The 25,869-nt window shown below is 40.0% G+C and overlaps 1 protein-coding gene across 8 annotated transcripts in view; it reads right to left on the reverse strand.

Moving 5' to 3' along the window:
- Positions 1–25,869, reverse strand: part of NHSL1 (NHS like 1) — a 258,786-nt gene that overhangs the window by 27,833 nt on the left and 205,084 nt on the right. For 5 of the 8 annotated variants that reach the window (XM_074948506.1, XM_074948505.1, XM_074948509.1 and 2 more), the window contains exons 3-5: positions 18,293–18,420; positions 9,445–9,637; positions 3,790–3,921 (exon numbers count right to left, since the gene is read on the reverse strand). In XM_074948506.1, the coding sequence (XP_074804607.1) occupies positions 3,790–3,921; positions 9,445–9,637; positions 18,293–18,420 (453 nt within the window). The remainder of the gene's footprint in view (positions 1–3,789; positions 3,922–9,444; positions 9,638–18,292; positions 18,421–25,869) is intronic. The other 3 variants (XM_074948508.1, XM_074948507.1, XM_074948510.1) reach the window with 1 other exon arrangement.

Genomic DNA, 25,869 nt, shown 5'->3' on the forward strand with positions numbered 1-25,869 from the left:
TACATCCTGACATCCAGGGAAGAATTAGAGTGAGATAAAGGAAATGGTGATGGAAAGTAGCTGCTTTAGTAATGCCACATCCAGAAGAGAGAAAGAGACAGAGAGAGTTGTCCCTGGTCTACACTACAAACGTACGATACTATAACTACATCACTTAGGGGTGTGGAAAGGCCACAGCCCAAGCGATGCAGTTATACTGACTTAACTACTGCTGTACACAGTGCTATGTCATGGGGGCGCTTCTCCTGTCAACATAGCTGCCGCCTCTTGGGGAGATGGAGTACCTACGCTGACAGGAGAGGCTCTCCTGTCGGTGTAGGCAGCGACTTCACTAAGGGCGACAATGGCTGTATGTGTAGACAAGCCCTTAGTGAAGCTAAGTCATGCAGGTACATTGATTTGGATCATTTGCCTCTGACTTTTCTTGCCTTTTCTTTTCTCTTGTTCAAATTCTGCTCCACAGAGGCAAAGTTTTATGGTTTCTTTGTAGTTGATGCAGATAATTTAGAGCTATGTAAAAATAATCGAGGGTGTTAGTGTCTGTAGAAATTTAACACCCTTTCTCGCCTCCCACCTTTTTGTTAAATAGTTTTAAGAGATGCTACTGTTCAGCAACCGTATTGTTTAACATATTTAAAATTATCCCTTTGCAGTTTCTAGGTGGTATCTCTAAATTGCTAGGGGTATAATACTCTGAATCTGGCCAGTGTGAATATGAGAACAACTACTTTACTGGACAAGTCAAGGGCCATCATGAGATATATTATATTTATAGAGCACCTTTCATGCAGAAGGATCTCAAAGTGCTTTACAGACTATGTACAAGGATCACTTTGCTCATCGTTGAAATGGCAAAAGGGCAACACTCCAAAATATGAATATTTAAAGGTATTTTCCATTGGGATCTTCATGGGTGCAATTAGTGTTCCCTTTTAGAATATCTGGTTAAATTCCAATGGCATCAAAGTCACTACGCACACCAAAACTACTATGTTCATATAAAACAGACAAAGACTTTTGCTATATTTTGTCTTTATTCGTCAAAAGAAAACAGTGAAACAGGGAAAACCCCAACATTTCAGCCTTATAGAGTCTTTTCCAGCTCCATAACAACAAACGGAAATAGTCCACTCTGATAAGAGCTTTGAGGTAATCTCATATTTCTGTTTCTTTTTGAAGAACAAATAAGATGTAACAAGTCTGCTATGGGTTGATTATTTAGCCTGTGCATGGCAACTTTGATGTGTCCAGAGATTTCAGTTCTTGTATAAACATTGTAGCCATTCACAGCAAGGCCTTAGGGAAGACATAAAGAGGGATTTATTCAGTTGAAACCACAGGGAAAATGTAGACAGGCACAATGTAATTGCTTGATTTGGATTTGATCTGGATCCACATTCAAACAAAATGAGCCGTGGTATGTTTAACAAGACGTTGTTTGTTTTGAGATAGGGTTAGGGAAACAGAATGGATTACATGCATCTAGTGCAAGGAAGCAGTGTGGCCTAGTGGACAGAGCACCGGAATGGCACTCAGGAGACCTGGGTTCTTTTCTCAACTCTGCTACTGCGGGTGACCTTGGGCAAGTCACTTCACCTCTCTGTGCTTCACTTTCCCCATCTGTAAAATGGGGATAATGATACTGACCTATTTTGAAAAGTGTTTTGATATTTACTGTTAAAATTGCATAAGTGCTAGGCATTAAGGGAGCAACAATGGCTCCTAGGGAATCCCCCTAGTGTAAGTTTGCTCCCTGTGTGGTGCAGAACTGCCACAATGGTTCTGTGAAGCTAATATAACAGCTCCCAGCACAAGGGATGTGGCTTTGCTCTGCCTATCCTGACATAGTGGACAGTCCATTAGAAGCTGTTGCAGCCAGAGCACAGATTAGCAGCCCAGAGATTACTGTAGCTTAAGCGAGGAGCCAAACAAATTTCCAAACAGCCTGAGAAAATGCAGGGAATGAAAGGTGATTTAAAGTCACCTTTTACTCCTGCCCCTTCTGTTTCTGTGTTCAGCACATCACAGAAACATAAGAACAAAGAATCAGGTCCATAAAATCTGTGGTCTCAACATTTTTAAAAGTAGAACTAACAAAAGGCAACCTTCATTTAAGACATTTGTGGAAGATTTCTGCATAATACAGATGCCATCTGTATTTGCTATTTATTTCAGCTGGTAAATTATAATCAATCATTTTAGATGGTAAAAATAAAGGCCTAAAATGTGCACACATATCCAGAGTTTTGGTTTCACATAATATGCAAAAGACCACATCCTCCACACAGTGCTTCCTAATCGGGTTGCCACTCATTTCTGAATTCACAAATCCAACTTTTCCAGGTCTGGTTTGCATCCTATAAGCCTAGCATTCAGGACATTAAGAGAATCTCAAAATCATTATAGGTAGAAAAGGATGTCATTTCGTCAGAACATCAAAAGGTGCTGTAATATAAAGTTGCCCATGTGAAGATTCAATACAGTGTTATGCTGTGTGAATCTTGCCTGGTAGCAAAAAGAAAGGTGGGATTCCCATACTGGGACATTGTTTCATTATGGATTTTGAGGGAACAGCTCTATTTACAGCACCACTTTGTACTGCACCTGGGTTTCCCTGTAGCTCTCCCATTCAAGTATCTATAAGCCTGACACCTTATGATGTCAGAAATTCGGACAGGTGAGTTTGCTTTGCTCAATTTCAAACCTACTCAGTCTCAAACATCATAAGTTTGGTGTTCTGCTTCGGAGACTGAAAAATGGAGTGGGGAAAAACGGAAGAATGGGTGGAAAAAAATGCAGGAGGGAGAATCTAAAGAAAGAATCAACATATGATATATTACCATCTCTATGGCACTACCTCCATTTTTGGGAAATTCTTATAACTAATATATAATTACTGGAGTTCCCTTTGGCTAAAAAATTATGATTTAGAAAACAATTCTCTTTAAAACAGGAAAAAGCATGGATTTAAATGACTGGAAAAATAAAGAATTGTTTACTCAGACTAGTTCTATACGCCTTTAAAAAAAAAGTTTGAAAGGGTTTGCCAAAACCCAGAGTCCACCACCTTCAAACATCCCTAATTTATTAAATCTGAAAAAGATCACAACCCTAAGTAGAGTGGTTTGCACTGACTAGAAAATTGTTCCTCTGGAACATGCAAAAGAGTTGAACATCAGGACACTGAAGTGTTCTCATTAAACATCTAGTTAATCTACTACTAAATGTCTAGTCTATGTCAAGCACGACCAATGAAATAGGTAACAATACTGGCATTTAAGAGGTCACAATTAGGTCTGAACTACACTGGAGGAACTGGATGGCTCTTTGGGTATTTTTGTTTCAGTGTGAGAGGCTGCAGATCCAGTAAGACAACCATTAATTGGTTGACAGTGGTAATGCATTCTTCACAAGTAAAATGCCTAAACACTTCATTTTTTTATTTAAATGGTTGCTTATATTCTGGAGCATAGGGCAAAATCTGTAGAAAGATTCTAAATGCATAGATTTTACATCCCTGCAGATTTCGATTGTCCCAGTACACAACTTTTTCAAATAATGTGTTCCCCTCAATTGACTGAAATCAGCAAACAAAGAGCTTTAATTTCCAGATGCACAAATGATTTGGCTTGAATTAACATGCCTTTTGCAATAGGGCACACATTTATTTGGAACTTTAATAGGCTATCAGACTGTATTGGCTTCATAAGCACTGGTAAATGTTATTAGTCAAGTAATGGTAAGCAGTGAAGATGAATAGTGACGGAATACAGTTCTGATGAGCCATACCTAGCTCCTTTTGTATGTTGTCAGGGACTCCTGTAATAGTCTTTCTCCTTTTGACTTTCTTCGGCCGTCTTACCACAGTGTCTGTGTAAATTAGAGACCGCCGAATGCTGGCTTGGCGGTCGAAATTCTCCCCTAATGTGTAGTAGAACAAGCAAAGCAACATTACTTTCAAGCACGCTGACATCATGCACTTTCTTCCACTAGCTCATTGTAGAAATGAAAAAAAGGCATTAATAAATGATGTTAGCTCAGTCCTACAGTGAAGGTATACATTGAAGGAAAAGATACAGCATATCGTCACCATAAGGCTTGAGGAACATGTACATTATAGAAAGATGCATGGTATATGAGATCTTTGACTCCCTGGACCTAATTCAAATCTGACTGAAGCAAGTACCATTCCACTAAAGTCATCAGGCTTGAATTTGGCCCCCTATGGGTTGTTTTTTGTGGGGAAGAGAGCAAATTTGATTGCTCCCGGAAAATGAAAGACTAATACTGTTCATTTAGGGACAGACATTGTGATGGCAGGACTAATGCTAGCTTCCTCATGCAGCTCCACCAATGCATCTAAACCTTGACCTGCAATATTTTTTTTTTCAGGCTGAGCATTCTTAAGCAAACAATGCCAAAGCAACGGTATCGAATCTGTATAGTTATTTCATGATGTGGGTAAACATCCACTGGTGACCAGGATGAGACCAAACTAATTTTCCTTATGATCCCAGCTATATTTCAGTCCCAATCTCCATAAGTGAAAGGCCAAAAGTATTAATAAACTGTAATATTAGTTACTATCAAACCTTTATAAATGGAACATTAATAAATGGACTACTACACAATGAAGAACTCGTGTCTATCAGAGTGCATTACTGGAGAAAGCCTTATAGTGACCATGTACTGTATCATAATGGGACCCAGAAGCAGCACCTCTCCAGTTAAGGTTGAGCAGCTTTTCCTTAGAAACTCACTTTTTAGGGGTTCACAACTTCGCCATTTTAATTCCCACGAAGATCAAACTTGGCTTCTGAATTGTCAGCCAAGTTAATTCCCCCGCTAAAATTAGATCACAGTGCTCAAACTCTTTTTTTTTTTTAATTTAAAAAACCCACAAATAATTTTTAAAATACAAATTCACTTTGGATTAGTTTAAGCACTTTTAAATCTTCCCTTATTTGGGGGCAGAGTTTTAAAAACTGAGATGCTATACACACTTGAGCATGAGTATTCTCTTGCCTTCTTCTGTGTTTTTCTTCAGTAATTTAAAAAAAAAAAAATCAATGGCCAAATTATGTACCTCTGAAAAGTGACTACTGCACGTACACAGTAGCTAATGTACTTCTCATACGTCTTTCTCCTGGTTTCCTTCACATCATTGTGTGTCATACAGGTAGTGAGGAAAATACCATAATTTCTACAACATTTTACGTTTCAAAAGATTGTGTGCAGACACCTGAAAACACAGGAATAATAAATGTAGCAGTTCCATTCATCCTATACAAAGGATATGACTAAATGTTAATGCATCGTTGTGTCCCAATGCATAGCATTCTTGCTAACCAAAATCTTTGCAACTGTAACAGTGAATCTATTTCATCTCAATGTTCAGGGTTCTACTAATTAAAGTAAGGCCATATTTTAAGTAAGGCGGTGGGTGGGGGCATTTATTTAAATATGGTTTTAAATAAAGTCATATTTAAAGTAAGGGGGGGGGCATTCCCCCAAGATCTATGATAGAGAAGCCCCAAAATATTGTGGCAGAATGTCCACTTTTAGAGGACACTACTACTACTCTAATGGTATGTCTACACTGCAATCAGGTGGTGTTATACCAGCACATATAGCCATACCCAAGCTACCTCATTAAAAATAGCAGAGTAGCCATGACAGCATGGATTAGCCACTCAGGGACATACACAAGTCCTGGGTAGGCTTGTTGAGTGGCTAGCTCATGCCACCATGGCAACATGCTATTTTTAGCAAGCTAGCTCATGTATGGCAATCACGTGTCCTGACTGGAGTATAGACGTACCCTGTGGGTACGTCTATGCAGAAAACACACACACCTGGGGTTGCCCTGGGTCAGAAACTCAGCCGCTGTGCCACGGGTCTTTTAGTTCAGCGTAGACGTACCCTAAATGTTATGAGATGCTGGGACCCTTATTGCTTGAAGGTTCAGGATAATTTGTTAATCCAGCCTTCAGATGAACAACTAATACTTCTACCCACATTATGATAGGTCCAAAGAACTGGATGGAACTATCAATAGAAAGTTTTTTTTTTGTTTCTTCAAAAATTTCTTCTTCCATTTAAAAAACAAACAGTCACACACAAGACAGTGGGTTCCGAGGAAATTAGAATGCAAAACAAAAAGACAATTATAATCACAAATCCTCCAGACTAAAATAAAATTTTAATTGTAATTTAAGAGACTTCAAACAAGAAAATCCTCTGATGATTAACACTGCCACTCCGTCCTCATTTGCCTTATTCTGCCTTTGATTTTGCAGTATAGATTATGTAACATGTGAAAGTCATTATGTTAATTATAGATCCAATCCTGTAACCATTACTCATGCAATCAGTTTTTTGGTTTAATTGGGACTACTCATGTGAGTAAAGTCAGTAAGAAAAGGCCCAAATTTATATTGATTTGTATGGATGAAGAATGTTAAGGATAAAGAGGCCACATTAACAAACCAAGGGCTTGTCTACACTTACTGGGGGATCAAGGAGCAGCAATCGATGCATCGGCGGTCGATTTAGTGGGTCTAGTGAAGACCCACTAAATCAACCGCAGATTGCTCTCCCGTCATCATCGCGTAGTGTGGACCCCGTGGTAAGCAGATCTAAGCTACATTGATTTGAGTTATGCTATTCACGTAACTCAAATTAAGTAGCTTAGATCGAATTTCCCCTGTAGTGTAGACAAGGCCTAAGTTAAACTAATCAAATCAGGATGTTTCAGTCTTATTTTGACCACTGTTTGAGGCTAAAATACATATTTATCAGAGTCTAATAAAAATACTTAAAAATATTCATTTTTGTTCTTAATGGTTTATAATAAATGTCCTTCAAAGTCCTCATTTGAAGTCTATGTGTCTTACTTGTTAAATCATGGGACACAAGGTCAACAGGACCTAAGCCCATGCTTAGCTGCTTTGCAGAATCAGACCCTTGCTCTTCATTTTCCCCCTTGTTTAACCTACCCATCACCACCAGATACTTTTACAGCTGGAAAATAGTCCTAGAAAACCCACTGCAGTGGACACCACTATAAGTCTCTTGATTAAAATGTAGAACGTGCTGTAAAAGCACTTGCTGGCCACCACTCCACCACTAAAAAATGGAGCAAAATCACTTGCGGAATGAGCTCAGCCTCTGTTTACCCTAAAGACAGAATCTATTTCCAACCTGGATGTCTAGTCAGCAGCTTGTCAGCCTAATGCAGTAACCATGCATCTTCAGACCAGCCACCAGATTTGTAATACTAATGTGTTAATTGCAATCTGTCCTACTGAAGAGCTAAACTGCCAGAACACCACCATGTGGTGCACACCCCAGTAAGAAGCCTTGTAGCTTATTCATTATTAATGCACTTTCAAAAATGCTTTCAATTTCCAAAAGCTACTTCTTGGGTTAATATTATATTTTGGTCAAATAGTAATGAATAGGGATTTCTGTCCCACTTCTGTGCAAACAACGTAAGAGTAACGAGTTATTAAAAAAGAGCAAGCAAAGGAACGAAAGCTGCTATGTATGTTGCACAGCATGGCTTAAAGAGTGGCACAGAACAAAGTTTTCATTCTGCATTTTTTTTCCTCCCCCATATAAGTAAATTTAACATAGGAAATTTATAAAACAAAGTTATGCTGGGGGAAAGAGTGAATTTTTTGAAACCTGTAATAGACTGCAACAAAGGATAGATCCGCTTCACTATGGCACTCAATTCATTATTTTTTAAGTAGCACAGTAATAATTTCAGAGACGAGGAAACTTGTGGCTCATGCAGAGCAGTTTACATACCTAATAGTAATTTTGCTTTCCTGTAATCACTTTCATAGCTCCTTACTATCACTTATATAAAAGGAGTAAGAGTGCAAAACAAGCACTTCAAAGAAAGCAAGGTTTGTTACACAACTTGATGAAATTACAAGTACAATTTGTACAGATTCATTAACATTTCCAATACCGTATAGCTAAATTAAACCCATGGCAGTTACTTGACCTCTTATCTTTTTACTCCTCCCATCCCTTCTTTCCAATCTGTTTGTCTCCACTGTACAGTTGCAGTACACAGAGGTCATTACTGTGAACTGCAGATTACTCAATTTATAAATATGTTTTGCTCCGGCTGTCACAATATCTAAGCCATGCTCAGTCTTATTGATTATGGCAGATAATCCATTGTTCCCATAACACAACCTTCTGCACCTGTGTATCCTATATTTCCAAGATAATACCAATTGGTCTGCAATGCTTCAGTGTTGTATTTGTTTATGCTGTTAATTTGAAACCTTTCATTATTTTCTGGTATCTTCTTTTAACGTCCATGACATTTTCTCTTGATTTGCAGATTTCTTTGTAGTGTTCATTATTGGCCTGAAGGTGTATAGCATTGTAAAATTTCACCAATGGAAACATTCAGCATTAATTCTATGCAGTTCTTTCACAAAAATATATTAATAAAAAGGATGTGTATTAAGTAGTTATTAGTAATCAAACAGGAGAAGTAAACGCCCCATCTTAATAAATTATTAAACAAAATCAAATATCACACGCTGTTGATTACAATATCGTGGTAAGCTTGGAGTCAAATGGAAGCCATGTGAGGTTTGATATAAGTCAGATACTGAATATCTTCCTGTTTCTGGCATGTAAACATAAACACACATATCCTGAACAACCTACAACATACAATCTTTATAATACTCAGACACAAGGAAGAATTAAGTGATGATTTAATCTTTCATGAAAGTTCTAATGTGGGATACATCAAAAACTTTTCTGCGTCTAGCTGGTTTTCAGCAGTGTAACTTCCATAGTCTTATATGGGAACTATGCAGCTAAAATCACCCACAACATTTTTATATTACTGATACTAAGGAAATATGGAATACACATATAAAAAGGGAAATTTCCTTCCAAGAGCCATAAATATAAGCAGCCCAACAACTCCTTTTATATCCTCACCCTTATTCTTTCCCTGTAAGCCTCTGGCCATCAATAATAAAAGGTGTGGGGTTTTTTCTCTCCAAATTTTGAAACTCTCCTGCTTTGGGGGACAGAAATCTTTTGATAACTTCCCTTCCGTAAATTCTTAAGATAAAATCCTGACAATCATTGCCAGTACTAAAGCAGATGATTTTCCATTACAAATTTTCATTGTAGTCCATTGCAAAATGTAATTGATATCAATTTTCCCGTTAGATCTCATCAATTTTTATTCTGTTTCAAGACCACGCTGTTGGTTTTCTTTATTAAATTAAGTGTCTGACTAGGATTCACAATATTTTGAAACAGAAGTGCAGTAACTAGTATTTATTTCAGGTGATGTAACTAAATCGTGTGCTTCAGGTAACACATAAAGAAATAATATTGACTAGGGTTCGTCCCCCCCAGGCATTCTAAACACCACTGAAATTAGAAGCCTACCAGTTACATTAATAGGAACCACATCTGTTTGGACCGCTTGTGCTTGCTGTCGCATTTTCTCCTCTGGTGTCGGCAACGGAAGTGACTTGGTCCAGTTAGTTTGGGTGTCGATATCACAACATTCATTTGAAATGGGTGTTCTACTTCTCTTGATGCTAATAAGCTTTTCCTCTTCTGGGGAAGGTACTGAGAACTACAAAAAGAAAGGTATACAACAGTATGAATTTCTTATAAGAAAAAAATGTCAAGCCAAATTGTGATAGCTTTACTGACAATGAACAGTACTTGACACTGCAAGTAGTCTCATTGCAGCCAGCAGGACTATTCGTGGAGTGAGATACTACTCAGCAAGAGTAAGGATATCACAGCCTGCCCATAAAAAGTATGGGTATGCTCCACTGAAGGCCAACGGGAATCACTTCATGCAGAGGACTGAGGTCTAAATTGCTTTAACAAATCTCAACCCTCAACAGATTTTTTTCCACTACTGAAGCTTATAACAAACCTGCATGCGTTAAACAATGGAGAAAAACGAACAAACACTGTCACATAAGGAACGGCAGCTTGTATGCCACATTTCAGCCCAATCTGATTTTTAAAAAAATATAGCTGAGGTAGAACAGGTTTCGATTGAAAATGGCAAATGACCCTGAACTGTAAGTGGGGTTAACCTGTATTGCTACAGGACAACAGAACAAAAAGGGAAAACAGTGTGTGTGTGTTTGTTTCAGTGGCGTAGTCAGAATCTGTTTGATGGTGAGTAACATTATCTCCGTTCAGAGGTTTTTCCTCTCTCCTTCGTTCACGGACCAAGGGGACATATCTGAAGCACAGCTTTGCCCTGTGTGTGTGGTGATAAGCTCCAGTAACCCCCTTTTCCTCTGGTTACTTGACACTGTCAGAATCGATAACTGTCATATTGAAACTATGTGGTGCTCTAGGTCTCAGCAGTCATCAGGCAATCACCACCAGGGGCTGCTCCAGTATGAGAAGTGACGGAGCTATTCAGTTAAGAAGCTTGCCTTCTCTTTCAAGGAAAGTACTCTGACAAAAGGTACAGACAATATTTTTCTTTTAAATGAAGCTGTTGTACAGGGGAGTGAACGGATGGAGGGGAAACAACAGCATCTAGAGGGAGAAAACACTATGGTGGAATCCTCATTATCCAAAGATCTGGGGCAATTGCCTCCATTTTTCAGAAAAATAAGGGTTCAGAAAATTAAGAGGGAAAAAAATGAATTGACCAGCCAAATGAGCAAACAAATATCAGGGGTGAAGATCCTTGTGAAAAGTGATTCAAAGCACTATTCGTGCTGACTGCAGCTAAAATGCTGTTTCGATGGAAGCTGCTCTTTCAAGCTAGAGGACGCCTTTGTATTTCTGTTAAAAGGGAGTTTTGGAAATTTGGGGCTTTAGGGGGTGCAGTGGGAAGTCAGGCTCCAGCTACAGATGATTTTTTCCCATTGTACTGGCTTCTTGAAGCACACAACTTCCCCTTCTTCCTATTCCTGCTCCCAGGGTACTAACCATGGTAGTGGTAGGTATTATTTGTTTACACTTTTCCACATCAGTGTACCGAAACGGTATCACATTTACAAAGCTGTGCACAGCTCACCTGCTGAGAGACAGCAGCCTGGGTCCGTTTGCATTGAAATGGTTCATCTCTAAATTGGCCGATTATAGGAGATCACAGATTTCTTGCCAACTATGGGAGTAGGCTCTTTTAAATATTTCAAGGTCATCTACTTTTCTAGGCTAGTGCACACAGCCTTGTATGTAGATTAGATGAGTGACCGTTCTAATTGCAGGAATATCTTTTATCAAATAAGGCACATTACATCACGGTGGTAGTGCAAGGGGCAATACGACGAGATTATACTAGCCATATAGCACATCTGTAGAGCCATAAACACAGAGTACAGCTGAAATAACAGAAAGCAACTTTCCCATTTTAAAATTGTAAAAATTCTCTGCTTCATGCTAGCTTTTCTTTTGGACCAATAGGGCCAAATTTCAAGGTATGGCTTCTAATTTGTAGGCACATATCTTTGCACGAGCTACTGTTTGAATGCTCAGTTTTTTGTTGCACATGTAAATGATGAACTTGGACCACATACAAATTTTTCACTGATGTGCGCCATGGATATTATAGAAAAAAATCTGAACTAAAACAGAGGTTGGAGTGAGATCTCCTCTGTGGAAAATCTGGCCTACAGGAAAATAGACTCAGCAAGGCTGTTTCCTCTATGCTCTTCATCATTGTGTTGTGATTCTGTCCGTCAGTGTTCCAATTACCTATAAAATGGTTTCTCTTCCTCAGAAGATGTATACTATTTGCTTCGAAGACCTTAACTGGCAACTGACTCCAGGCTGATTATTTCACAGCATGTTCTGCCTAAATTCCCTGTTTACTCTTAATCTCCTAATAGAGACAGACTGTGCCCCAAAGGTTTCTAGAAGGTCACCTGGAAGTTCTGTCTTCTCAGATGACAAATTAAACCTCTAGAAACTTGCCCTTACAATAAAAAAACCTTGAAATGTCTAACCATGCCATTCACCCTACAACCATTTCTATGAATAAAACTCCTTTGAACAGATAAGCAAAACTGAGATCTAAGGTCTATGCAGAGCTTTGGATAAGAATAGTATCAATTCAGCTTTCTATTCACGTATCTCATTGTCCTGTTTGGAGTTTCTTCTCCAGGCAAATACTAGTTTGATGGCTTCAAGTACTATTCTGTAAAAAACACCCCACACAAACCAAACACCTTTACATTTCTATCCTGGTCAATCCACAGTTTGTGTAACTACTCCATTTAGTGTGTGTAGTCCAATCTGTTTTGAATCACTGCCACTTTCACTATGAATTTGCATTCAATTACATTAAATTTGTCATCTACTGGTCCAGTTAGTAGCAATCCTCAAATGCCTCTGAATCTGGAAGAATCCTCATTATTGATTATATGTTTACCATTTTCAGTCTCACTTAGCAACCTTGCTATTGGTATCTCAATCATTCACTTCCTATTATAAACAACATCTGAAACCTAACCACCTCTCTGTTGCCAGGCAAGGTGGCTGGAACTTCTTTTTAGGCACAGTGAGTATTTCTTACATTATTTATCTTAAAATAGACAACCTGAACAGACTTATCTCCAGTTTTCTTGACTAATTCACCAGCCCCTTAGCCTTTGCCCCAGAACTCTTATCACTCACTGTCTTGTTAAGGGAGCATTTTTTTGTGAGTAGAAATGACTTAGCTACAAAGAAACCATCAAGTCTTCTAGCATCATCTTTATCTCCTTCTCTTTTCTCTGTTGCGACAGTGCTGCTTTACTTATTTCCCTGTGTATTAGAATTCTACCATTTGAACAATCTTTTGAAGATAATGGGTGGGATCTTCAAAAGTGCCAAGTGATTTAGAGGCATACCTCCCTTAACTTTCAATAGGACGAATGCCTCTAAATCACTCTGGCCTCTTGAAACTCCCATCCAACATACACATGAGCTTTCCTTTTGGACAGTACCCTTTTGTTAATCTCTTCACTACATTATCTCCTCAGTGTCTTACTGTTTCCTAGACAGTGCCCCTTATGACATTTTGTTTCTGCTATGCAGGCACAACAACATCACAACTGCCAGCCTGCCACATCCTTGGGGTATTAAGAAGCAGGAAGCAACATAATGCGGGACCTATGGCTCTCAAAGCAGTACAGGCCTCTCTCAGCCTGTATACACTGAAGGAAATGTCACCAATGAAGATCAATATTGTTACAAGAGCCAATTCAGCAAGTCCAGAGCTCCCACAACTCACATCAGTGTGGGGTTTTCCAAGGGGCCTAAGGCAGCTAGGCATCCAGTTCTTTGAGACGCCTTGGAAAATACCAGCTTCAAATCTCAATTTCCATGTGTAAATACTATTAATAAATTTGATTTCTAAGGACTGCAGAATGCTGAAAAGAAAAGGAAACCAACAGCCCTGATGAGCAAAGTGACAAATATATATTTTCTGCCCCATTAACAAGCGTGAAGTACTTTTTCCTACCCGTTTGTTGAAATAAAGGCACAGTATGGTGCACCTCTGAGTCCATGTACTCTGTGCAATTGGCATTCCTTATTGTCAAATCATGCTCGTCCAAATCACAATATTTGAAAGCTTCTGATCACTAACAGAACTAGATCATTGTCAACAAAGAGCCACTAAATAAAGCCTACGGCTCATCGCAGAAGTTTAAAGAGAAGCGAGTGTTAACAGGTTTGCAAAGGCCATGAAAATGTGTTAGTTTATCAAGTAAACCAAGGATCCTGAGCTGCAGACAACTGAGCTAATGCGAACAAAGGGCATTGCTGGGGGATTTAACATGACTGTTGGTGGTGGTGGTTTTTGTTTGTTTTTACAAAGAAAACAGCAGCAAGTGAGGAACAAAGAATAAAAGCGCAGTAAGAGTCCAGATATGCTAATGCTACAGTAACATCCAGCTGCAACGAGGGCAGCTGGATGCCCCCATTGTGGCTAGGTACCTTGAGGCTCCATGGAACCAAGGAACAGCAGGCGCTAATGCAAGACTCAGATACGCAGTCTAACAGACTAGACTGTTGAGTGAGAGAGAAAGAAAGAAAGAGAATGAGTGAAAAAGAGAATGAATGAGAAAAAACATGTAAAAAGACAAACACATTTAAAGTATATAGCATAATACAAACGTTCGGAAAGCAAGGGGGAATCAGCAAAAACAACAAGGAGTCTTTGTGGCATCTTAGAGACTAACAAATGTATTTGGGCACGACTCCTCGTTTTTGCCGATACAGACTAACACGGCTACCACTCTAAAAGGGGGGAGTCAGTGACCGAAGTAACGCCTTCTTATTTCTAGATCTTTGTAACTGGGAAATCAGATAAGCACTGGCCACCAAAAGTACTGAGAGTGATGGTCTTCTTTTACAAAAAGAGAATCAATAAGACCAATCAAGCCTTTACTATTGAGATTTAAAATACAAAAGGGACAAATTCATCCTTAATGAACTCCACTTAGGCCTTGTCTACACTGCCATTTTACAGCAGTGGAACTTTCTCGCTCAGGGGTGTGAAAAAACACCTCCCTGAGCACTGCAAGTTTCAGCGATGTAAAGTGGCAATGTAGACTGTGCTCCCAGCGCTGGTAGCTACTCCCCTGGTGGAGGTGGGGTTTTTTTTTACAGCACTTGGAGAGCTCTCTCCCAGCGCTGGTGCCGTGACTACGCGGCCATGTTAAAACACTGCTGTGGTAGCGCTTTAACATTGGTAGTGAAGACATACCCTCGGTAGAGTTACACAAGGAAACAATTTAGTTAATATTGTGGGTACTGTAATTTAGAAGCCATTCCAGGAGAAAAAAAGGGCAGTTTAAATATTTTGTAGTATACGAACTATCTTTCAGAAAACCATACTTGTTTATTCAGTCTCTCATTTTTTTTAAACAAAAATGGATAAACTCGCCTACAAATCCCTGACAGTTCACTGGAATAGTCACCTGGAATACCACATACTCTGCCAGTCCAAACCTTTCCTAAGCAGACAGTGTAGTGTTTTTTGATGTGAACATCATCCTCTGGTGACTTAGCCGAGAGAACTGTACTTACACTTGTACCATGATTTCATGTCAACTGTCTAGAAAAAAAAAGAATTATCCAGCTACATCGCCCAGTCTCCCAGAAATTTTTAGAGAGCATGGAAATGTCAGATAAGTCCATTATCTGAAATTACCATGCTCTATAGTATAGTTTTCCTGAAGCAAAAATGGAGTAATGCCAATTTAGGGGAAGTTTCCAAACAGTAAATGAGAATTCATTGATCCATTCACTATTCTATTACTCTCCAATTACAACACTGAAATATGTCCTTCCTCTTGTCTGCCTGTTAAGCGTTTGCTTTGATTGCTTTTGATAAACAGCAGATATCATTAGAAACCTTTCACGAAGAGGGGATGGTTTTGCTGTTTGAATCAGTCTTGTTGCAATATGGAAGAATTCTGAGCTCAAATCCAGACTGTTGCTTGAGTACTCTTCTACCCCCATAAGTGAAAACTTATGAGCTCAAGTCCAAGTTACATCTACATTCTTAGAAGCCTTTGACTTTTTTTTACCAATGGTATTAAACTTCAGTTTTAGAGAATGGTTTTTGAGAGGTGGTAATTCAAACAAAGTAAAATTCTAGAATATCACTTTAAAGTTAAAAAAAAAAGGTTGCTCCAGATGCAAAGAAGAACACGAACCACTGAAACTGTGAAGTATGAAGGGAGAGAGACACTGCAAGTTTGCTAATGGGTAAAATCCTACTAAGGTTTAAGCTAGAGTGAGAGAGCTAATGGTGCTCAGTTAATTAGTGCCACTAAAAGCTGTGTCAACCTTGCATCTGTCTATCCTCCTTCATACTAAACCATGCTTTGAGTAACACAGATTAATAGAAAGCTGTTTTAATTTAAAATAGAAAAGCTATTCACTCAATGAAGTGTACTCATTGATAGTTAAATGTTTCAGAATGCACAGACTAACCGAACAAAATATTAGCAATTCCTTTATTAATAATTTTAAAACAACATACCACGGAAACCTTAAGGATGACAGTGTTTAGTCTCTAAGCAGAATTATCCATGGCAATTAGTCCTTAGTAGGTCTGCTCACCTATAAACAACCTTAATGTTACATCATACCTCACTAATTTTACAAATGCAGTTCTGTGGACTATCTATCTATAAGGACCACAATACTAACTAGGACAACCAGATACTTAAAATAGCTTAAACACACACACACACAATTTTACACACACAGAGGAACAGCTATGAACATGTGCTTTTTATAATAAAAAGCACATACTATATGATGACTCCTAGTGATTTCAGTAGGTCTTTGCAGATTATCATTTCAATGTGCTTGATATTCTTACTTCCATACTGCATACACAATGGCTTTAAATGAGATGTTACAATGGATACTGTTAAAGAACAGCAAGAATAGTTGAAGTTTCTACAAAGCCACAGCCCTGTCATTGATGTGAGGCAATGTGGACAATGGAAGTGGAAAAACTATATGATATTGTCAGTCACTTTATATTGACTTCAAAAGACCTGCAGACCTCACAATATAGACACAATTTATATACAGACACACAGATACAAACACATGGTATAATGTCAGTATTAAAACAGGCAAAAAGAGAAACTAAACTACAATAAAGATAAGGCTGTGATATGAACTGACAAAAGAATTCCAGGTTATTGCTGAGCAGGCAATATTTTGTACCAAGATACACAGGATACAATAACTTGGATACCACATGTGCTCCAACATTTATGCACAATGGGATGAGTTAAGGACAGGTTACCATTTCGCAGATGGGAGTGTTCTTGCTTTTATACAGTTAACTCAGAACTTTAGTTTTTCTGTAGCTGAAATGACCAAAATCACATGAAGACTACAAAACCATCTTAACACTATGGCTAAACTGTCCCTTTCCATCTCCCTTCATTTGTTTCAGTAATTTCCAAGTTCTGAAACAATTGCCCAGTGTTACTGAGCTGAGACAGGGAACATAATACGAAGTAAACTGACATGCAGTGAGCCAAACCGATATCAATGTGAGCTCTTTCATTCCCTTGGAATTCATTACAGAGAGATGGGATACATTAAGACAGAACTTCTGAGTACTGAGTAACTTTACCACATTAGACCAGGGTATGAAGTCTGTGTACTCGTTGTTGTGTGAACATAGTCATGTTGTGTACCTGGGTTAATGGCCCACCTTACACTTGATCATAAAAAGATTAGTAAAAACTAACATGACCCTATTTCAAAACAGCTGCCATTGTTCATACATAAAATACACCTTCTCCCTGGAACATTACCAGGCCATTCACACTGTCATCCTTGTATTACACCAATGGGAACTTTATTTACATATAGATACATATAGTCAGAGCTGGGATTTTCGAAGAGCCTAAGGAAGTTAGGTGCTAATAAAAGTTGGGGATCTAACTCCCTTAAACTCCTTTATAAATTTCAGCCTATATAATAATAGGAAGAGCAGGTTTTATAGTCCGCTTAATGCATTCTTCCCAATCTCCTGCCTCCTTAGTAGGGCTGTCAATTAATCGTAGCTAACACAAGCGATTAACACAAAACAAATTAACTGGATTAAAAAAACAGCCATGATTAATCACAGTTTTAATCGCACTGTTAAACAATAATAGAATACCAATTTAAAATAATAATAAATATATTTTGGATGTTTTTCTACATTTTCAAATATGTTGATTTCAATTACAACACAGAATACAAAGTATGCAGTGTTCACTTTATATTATTGTTTTTGATTACAAATATTTGCACTGTAAAAAAAGATAAAAAGAAATAGTATTTTTCAATTCACCTCACAAAAGTACTATAGTGTGATCTCTTTATCGTGTAAGTGCACCTTACAAATGTAGAATTTGAGAGCTTACAAGTCCACTCAGTCCTACTTCTTGTTCAGCCAATCGCTAAGACAAACATGTTTGTTTACATTTACAGGAGATAATGCTGCCTGCTTCTTATTTACAATTGCACCTGAAAGTAAGAACAGGCGTGAGAAGTAAGAATGGGCTCGGCACTTTTGTAGCCAGCATTGCAAGGTATTTACGTGCCAGATATGCTAAACATTTATACGCCTCTTCGTGCTTCAATCACCATTCCAGAGGACATGCTTCCATGCTGAATTTAAATTGGTATTCTATATAGTTTAACAGTGCAATTAAAACTGTGAATAACTGCAACTATTTTTTTTAATCTCGCAATTGTGTGTTTTTTTTAATCGTTTGACAGCCCTATTCCTTACCTTTTGTTCAATTTCTTCATAATCATCTTGGTAACTTCCACAGGCTGCACTGGAAGAAGAAGAGAAGGTTGGACCCTGAGAGTAATATTGAGAACTTCGATAGCCATCCCTCCGTAGCTTGTCACATTCTGCACATGGAAGGGGAAGAAACAAAAACACAAAAACAAAAAAAAAGAAGATAGATAACATTTTAATTCCCATTCTCTTGTATCCAGTGTCTAGTTTAAGAAAGGCACAGGGATCAGTGTCACATCAATTTATTTTTCTCTCTCTAAGCATAAAACTCACTTGATATAAATGTATGTAGTATAAAGCTTGATACCTATGAGTCTAATTGTAACTAAGCATTTTGATTCCTGTGTAATGTAATGTACAACAACAACAGATGCTTATCTGTCTGTAGTCATCCCTAATCTTTTTTTCTGGCCAGTTTCTAATATGAATTATAACACTAGACTGCAGACATCATACATACATTCTATTTTTCATTCAGTATGCACATTATATATAGGAATTACACATGTAGATCTGTTCATATATACATACACACATCTACTGATAGCATATTACAAAGGCCAATACCTATTACTTTTTTACTGTACAGCAAACCTACAAAGAAAATACATAATATTTACTTAGAGTGTGGTGATAGAAACTTCTACAGTACATTACCATTGTCAAACAGATTATAGGATACTATTTTGAAGCTCTATACATATAGGTATAGGATAGATATAGTTTATTTCAGGTGAAAGGAGCTCTAGAAATACTATAAATAAGAGAGAGAGCAAGAAAGAGAGAATACTTTTTTAAAGTGTAGTCTGGCTCAGTGTCTTGACAGATGGCAGCGTACTTCAGTACGGAAGATGAAGGTGTGCTAGCAACAGTGCGGGTCTCATTTGCCAGGCTGGTAGACCTCCATAATGTGCCCTATACTTGGAGTGAGGATATTGCTCACTACTCAAGCACCATCTGCTAAGTGGCTTTGGCATTGACCATTCATCTAGCCTCCCAGGCTGAGAAAGACACAACCATTACAGTGTTTTTAGAAAGAGAGGCAGGAGTACAAATTATAGGGATCCTTAGACCCTCAGGTCAGCCTCTGTCAGGCCACGTGGGAAGAGTGTAAAGTGAAGAGGTCTTTCATGTAGAGGAGGAATATAGAGTAAAACTGAGGGAGGGATAAAAAAAACCAACCCAAATTGGCCAAAAGCCCAGCATCACTTCATTTCCCTGAATAAAATTTCTGTAGCTGTGTTCCTGTCTGTGTACTTTTCTTAATTGATATTCAGCGTGATTGTGCTCAAGATTAACAGATGCTGGAGCATAAGGAAATATTAAATGTTCAAGATGTGACGACCAAACTGATCTGCCCAGTCAAACTGTGAGTTTTACATTTCCAGAGACTGAAATCTGAATCTGTTGAGAGATTAGGAAAGCACAAATAAAAAAAAGTATTTATTACACCTCTACCTAAGTAACTGAAACATCTCCTGTACAGTGTCATGACGCAAACAGCTTTTGTCATTACTTACTGGAGAAGAGGTGTTTTGAGAATTAACAGTTTTGTGCCTGCTTCACTCCTTACCTTTTGACCTCTTTTTTTGTGTGCGTGCAAGTGAGAGAGCGCGCACGTGTATATTATATACATATATACATACACATATATATATATATATATTATATATAGCGCATGCGCGTGTATATTATATATATATATATATATATACATACACACACACATATATATATAAAAACTTCCATTTTTTCTGAATTGAGGGCACCTTTTAAGGAGGAATTTTGCTTGGCGAATCATTAAATGGAGTTACAACTTGCAACCAGAGAATAATTTGGCTTTGTTTTACTGTTTATTCAGAAGGTTCTCAAGTCTTATACTCTACCATCTAGATTTTCCCACAGATTCCTCTACTGTTTTCAACAAGACATCCATAAAGTAGTTTGTGGATGGCAAGGATCATCATACTCTAAGACAGCCTCCAAAACAGAAAGCCCTTTTACTGAATACAGGAATCTAATTCCTTGAGACAAAGCCTGTTTTAAATTGCAATGTTTTTAATGGAATGCAATACCAAGTTTCACAATTAACTTGGGGGGCGGGGGGGTGGGTGGGAAAGGATTATGGCACATCATCTTTCCCGCCCCATGAACCTCATGAATGCATCATATTACAAGGCCACATATCCGGTTCAAGGTCTGGTGTTCTTGCTGTGAAGTCGCACAATTGTCTTGGTTGCTAAATCATGGCTTTGTACAATAAAGACAGGGTACTGTGCCAAGGGAGAAGGTGTGAAAAAGAGAGGATGTCCAAAACGGGTTACTCAGTGGGCCACGTACACTTCTTGATGAGATTGTTACTTGGATTTTTGTTACCTTTCCTCCCATCACTTTTTGTAAGCTTTGCAGCAGATGTGAGTATTTTTGTGGGATTTGAATGCAACAAGAGAAGTGGCTTGGTAAATAAACTGAAACAGGGAATTCCAAACATAGAATGCAATGTGGGAAGAGGCACAGAGAAGCCTGTGAGAGAAGGAACCAAGGATAATATTCCTGCTTGTGTCAATGGCAGACTACAGAGGGCTGGGGAAGCCGCAAATGAAGGCCAGTTCAGAGATGAAGGCAGGACTATGCAAAGTTGAACCTTGAGGATGAAGACAAAAGAGGAGGCTACTTATCTATAACCGGAGGTTCTATGAGATGTGTGGCCCTATCTGTATTCCACACATAGGTGCGTACGTGCGCCATGCACCTAATCCGGAAGTGTTTCCCAGCAGCGTCCATTGAACCACATGTGGGATAGTGCATCTCCTTGTGCTCCCATCCGAGAATATAAGATGTAGTGCAGGTTGATGCCACACCAGCTTCTCCTCATATGGCTGCATGCTCTTCTCCAAATCAGAGGGAGGGAGGGCAGGTAGTGGAATAGATAGAACTTGAAGAACCTCCAGTTACAGGTAAGTAACCTCCTCTTCGTCGAGTGATGGTCCCTATGTGTATTCCACATGTGAGTGACTTGCGAGCAGTGGTCAACACAGAGGTGGGTGTGAGGATACTAATGGAACTGCCATCTGCAATACAATACGGCCCATGGTCACATCCACTGCTGCCACATGCATTATGGCATAGCGTGCCGTAAATGTGTGGACAGAGCACCACGTTGCGGCCCGGCAGATGTCCTGCTACGGCACATCCACTACTGAGGCTGAGGAGGCAGTCTGCACCCATGTAGAATGGGCTGTTACTCTGCTGGGAGGAGGGAGGTTGGAGCATTTGTAGCACTCAAGAATGCACCCTGAGACCCATTTAGAGACCTGTTGGGGCGAGAGGGCCTGTCCCTTTAACTGTTCAGCAATTCTGACATTACCTTAGGAAGGAATTTGGACTGTAGACTTAAGGAGACCAGTCTCTTGTGAAATACCATGGCGGGGAGGAGGGGAGTGGCTGCCATCATGGCTCGTCTGGCCGAAGCGATGACAACGAAGAATGCCACTTTCCTAGAGAGGTGGGTCAGAGAGCATGTCACCAGGGGTTCAGGGTGTGGTCTGCTGAAGGTAGAGAGAGCAGCGTTAAGGTCCCATGGAGATGTGGACCTCACAACCAGTGGAAACGTAATAAGCAAGCACCTCATGAAGCGCACAGTGATATGGGTTTAAAGACAGAGGTGTCATCCACTGGCAGGAGAAAGGCGCTAAGTGCTGCCAAGTGTACTTGAATAGAGTTGATACTCCAGACCCATTGTTTTGAGGGCAAGAAGGTAGTCAAGGATGGTCATATTGTGTCCCCAAAGTGCTGGTGGCAATGGGCCCACTCTATGAAGCATCTCCACTTATTGCAGTAGCAGGTTCTGGTGGATTCCCTCTTGCTTTCGGTGAGGATCTGCCAAATCAGGGCAGAGCATGTGCACTCTACATTCGACACACATACAAATACCAGGCTGTGAGGTGAAGAATGTCCAGATTGGGATGGCACTGTCTGCCCCGACCTTGTGTAAGGAGATCCTGGAGCGTGCAGAGACAGACTGGTGGTCAGGTGGAGAGCCTCAGGAGGTTGCTGAACCAGAACTGCCAGGGGCAATAGGGAACTTTGAGGAGGTCTGTGGCCCTGTCCCAGTGAATCTTGTGAAGAACTTGTGGCAGATGGGGAATGGGAGGAAAGGCATGGCGAAGGTCACCCATCCAGGAGAGGAGGAGAGTGTCATCTCTAGTGTCCTTGCCTAGAGCTCCTCTAGAGCAAAAGAGGCAAAAAGGTCCCAGCAGAGCATATCCCACCATGCAAAGAGGTCACTGAGCATGGCATTGTGTATCAAGCCGTTGTACATCACTGAGATATAGAGTTCTGCTGAGGACTAGGCAGGTGAGAGGGCCATGAAGTGGGAAGGAGAGGAACTCTATGAAGTATCTGTGGTGGATGATCTCCAGAGCCCAATTCCATGGTGATTTTGCCCCAGTTGTGGGTGAATAGGACAAGACGGCCCCTGAAAATGACTTGGGATGCGGCGCTTGGCACTGAAGGAGGTTCACTGCTCTTGACCCAAGCGTCAAAACTGGCCTTTTGCCTGTGGTTGGGAAAGGGTCAAGGAAGTGGTCATTGCAGAGGTGGAGAAGCGAGGCCTCAGAGCACTGTTGCCAAAGTGGGAGCTTTTCCGGACGCTGGTCGTACATCGGGTAAGATGAGTGTGGCCACGGGAGAAAGGGTTGTTTCTAGTGTCTGTGTCAGAGGGCCAGAGCGTAGAGGCCAAGGGAACACAGCGTGGACCTCGAATCCTTGAGGGAGTGCAGGGTCTCATCCATCTTCTCCCTGAAGAGACTGGTCTCATCGAATGGGAGGTTGTTGATTGTATTTTGGACCTCCCTAGGGAAGCTGGAAGACTGGAGCCACGAATCCCTGTGCATGCCTGTGCTGGCGGCTAATGACCAAGAGGCAGTGTTGGCTGCGTCCACCGCTCCTTGGAGGGCCACTTTGGTTACCAGTCCCCTTTGTTCACCAGCATCTGGAACGGCTCCTGGAGTTCTAGCAGAAGCTTGTCCTTGAACTCTGCTAGCCTGTCGTAGGTGTTAAAATCATACTTGGCTAGCAGAGCCAGGTAGTTTGCAACACAGAACTGCAGTCATGCGGATGAAAAGACCTTCCTGCCCATCAGGTTCAGTCTCTTGGCCACCTTTTGGGAGGGGCGGACTTTTGCAGCTGCTGCCATGCCCGTTCTGCAGCCACCTGAATGACCAGGGAGTTGGGAGCAGGCTGGGGAAATAAGAAATCAGCCCCCTTAGCCGGCACAAAGTACTACCTCTCTGCCCTCTTGGGTGTGGTGCACATGAGGCTGGTGTGTGCCACACTGCACGGGCTGATTCCAGGATGGTCTCACTGATTGGGAATGCTGCCCTGGAGAAGCCCTAAGCACTGTCGTAATTAAAAAAAGTTCTTGGAGTTATAACTTTGTAAACTCCCATGGCTAGTGAGGGCATCACTAAATGAAGACGGACAGACAAAAAAAAAAAAAAAAAAGAGTAGAGCCAATTCTAATTCTTGAAACCAGAAACTCCTAATCAAAGCTGATGAAACTGTAGCTATACCTGTGTATGCTTATTTATAGGCTCATACAGCATCTTTCCAGTGCTGATCCTTGTTTCTCTTCTTGTGTTAGTAATATTTACAGCTTCAAGACCCTACACTACAAAAATAACTGTTTAAAAGGTGTTAGGTGTTTAAAAGGTCAGAAGGTGTTATAACATGGTTTATTCTTGCGTGTGTGAACAGGGGAAACAAAAGTTTCAACCCCTGTCAAAGAGCCATGCTTTATCAACGGTTGTTATTGCGGTGGTTTTGTTTGCTTTGTTCACACAGACTGGGTGCATTTATTTATTTAATTATTTTTTAAATTGTGATGGGAGAAATATGGTCAGAAACCTCTGAAAGGCTGACAGGTCATTTTTACATTTGTAACAAAAAGGTTAGGTGTGTTTTTGGGAGGTACATTACAGAAGGAAATGTTTTTAAGTAGTCAATGGTGCTATGTATAAGGCTGCAATTTAGTCACGGAGGTCACGGAATCCGTGACTTCCACAGACCTCCACAGACCTGGCTGGGAGCTGCAGGGTCCCCCGCCGCCTGCAGAGGCGGGAAGCTGCAGGTTACCCCCGCCGCCTGGGGTGGTGGGAGCCCCCCGCAGCTTCTGGCTGTTGCGGGTGGCAGGCAGACCTCCACCGCTCCTGGCTGGCAAGGGGGACCCCCAGGATCCCCATTTTGACATGGATATTTTTAGTAAAAGTCACGAACAGGTCACGGGCAATAATAAAAAATTCAAGGAAGTCCGTGACCTGTCCCTGACTTTTACTAAAAATATCCATGACAAAATCTTAGCCTTAGCTATATATAAGCATTTTCTCATGATTGCTGGACCTTTTACTACCACACACACTGTTATATTCTGGTGCACGGCAAGCGCCGGTCACAGACAGTGCATAAGCTGTTCACAGTACTCTCCCCATTATACAAGGCTGTTGTTCAGACCAGGAATTTTGTAGATAGTATTACTGTAGTATGTCAAAGTGGAGTTCACAGCGAGGCTTCAGTGGAATTCAGTGCAGCCCTATAACAGAATATTGTACCAAAAAACAGAGAGCTAAGAATTGTTGCACGATTAAGTGAGCTGTTTATCTTTAAATGTTATTAGCATCTGTTGGACAGGGTTAAAGATCAGACTCCACTTGAACAACGGGACCTGTTGACTGCAAATTCTTAACAGCCTTTGTGGTGTGTACCCAGACCAATCCTATGAAAATGCTAGAGAAAAACTCATAAACCTGGAAAAGATCCTTTGTCATTTTTGTACTAGAGACAACTCACATCTCATGTCAAACTGTAGCTGACCCTCAAAAGTTAATGCACAGTAGTAACTAGTGCATACAGAGGCAAATTACTGAATGTCAAACAACTTGAGACCATATTCTTACACCACAATTTGAGTCACAGATCAATTGAGTGAACAGAAGGCACAGAATTGATACTCATTAATTCATTTGACATGGTATTACTGTGAAAAAACAGGATTAACTTATGCACTGTCTGTCTAGTCAGAGACACTGCATTTCTCAATGCCAAAAGAGAGTGCATGTATTGGGGGAGGGGTGGGAAGGATTTTTGTGCAGCTTCTCCCCTGTTTCAGTCTTAATATTTCATACCAGCAGAATTTCTAACAACTAAAACTAATCTCCATACCTTGAAAATTTATGTGAAGCAAAATTTACTGCCCTGTAGAGCAACAGCTAAACAGACAGTAGAACTGAACAGAGTGATGTGGATTTACAGTCATTTTCTGAATATTTTCCAGTTATATTTGCTATAAATTCCAAGAAGATACGATCTCCCAAATTGTCATGTGTTTTTTTGTACCTAACACAAACCCACATAGCTTATGTGCTGTTTTTGTGCCTTCAGGTACATAATACACTTTAACCCTTTGGAGACAAACATGTTATAGGCCTGATCATTGCTTACAAACATAGTCCTAATGGGATTACTTGTGTAAGTAAACTTTGCTTGCAAAAGCAAGGGTTTCAGCA

The sequence above is a fragment of the Natator depressus genome, chromosome 3 (assembly GCF_965152275.1).
Source record: "Natator depressus isolate rNatDep1 chromosome 3, rNatDep2.hap1, whole genome shotgun sequence".
Classification (NCBI taxonomy): domain Eukaryota; kingdom Metazoa; phylum Chordata; order Testudines; family Cheloniidae; genus Natator; species Natator depressus.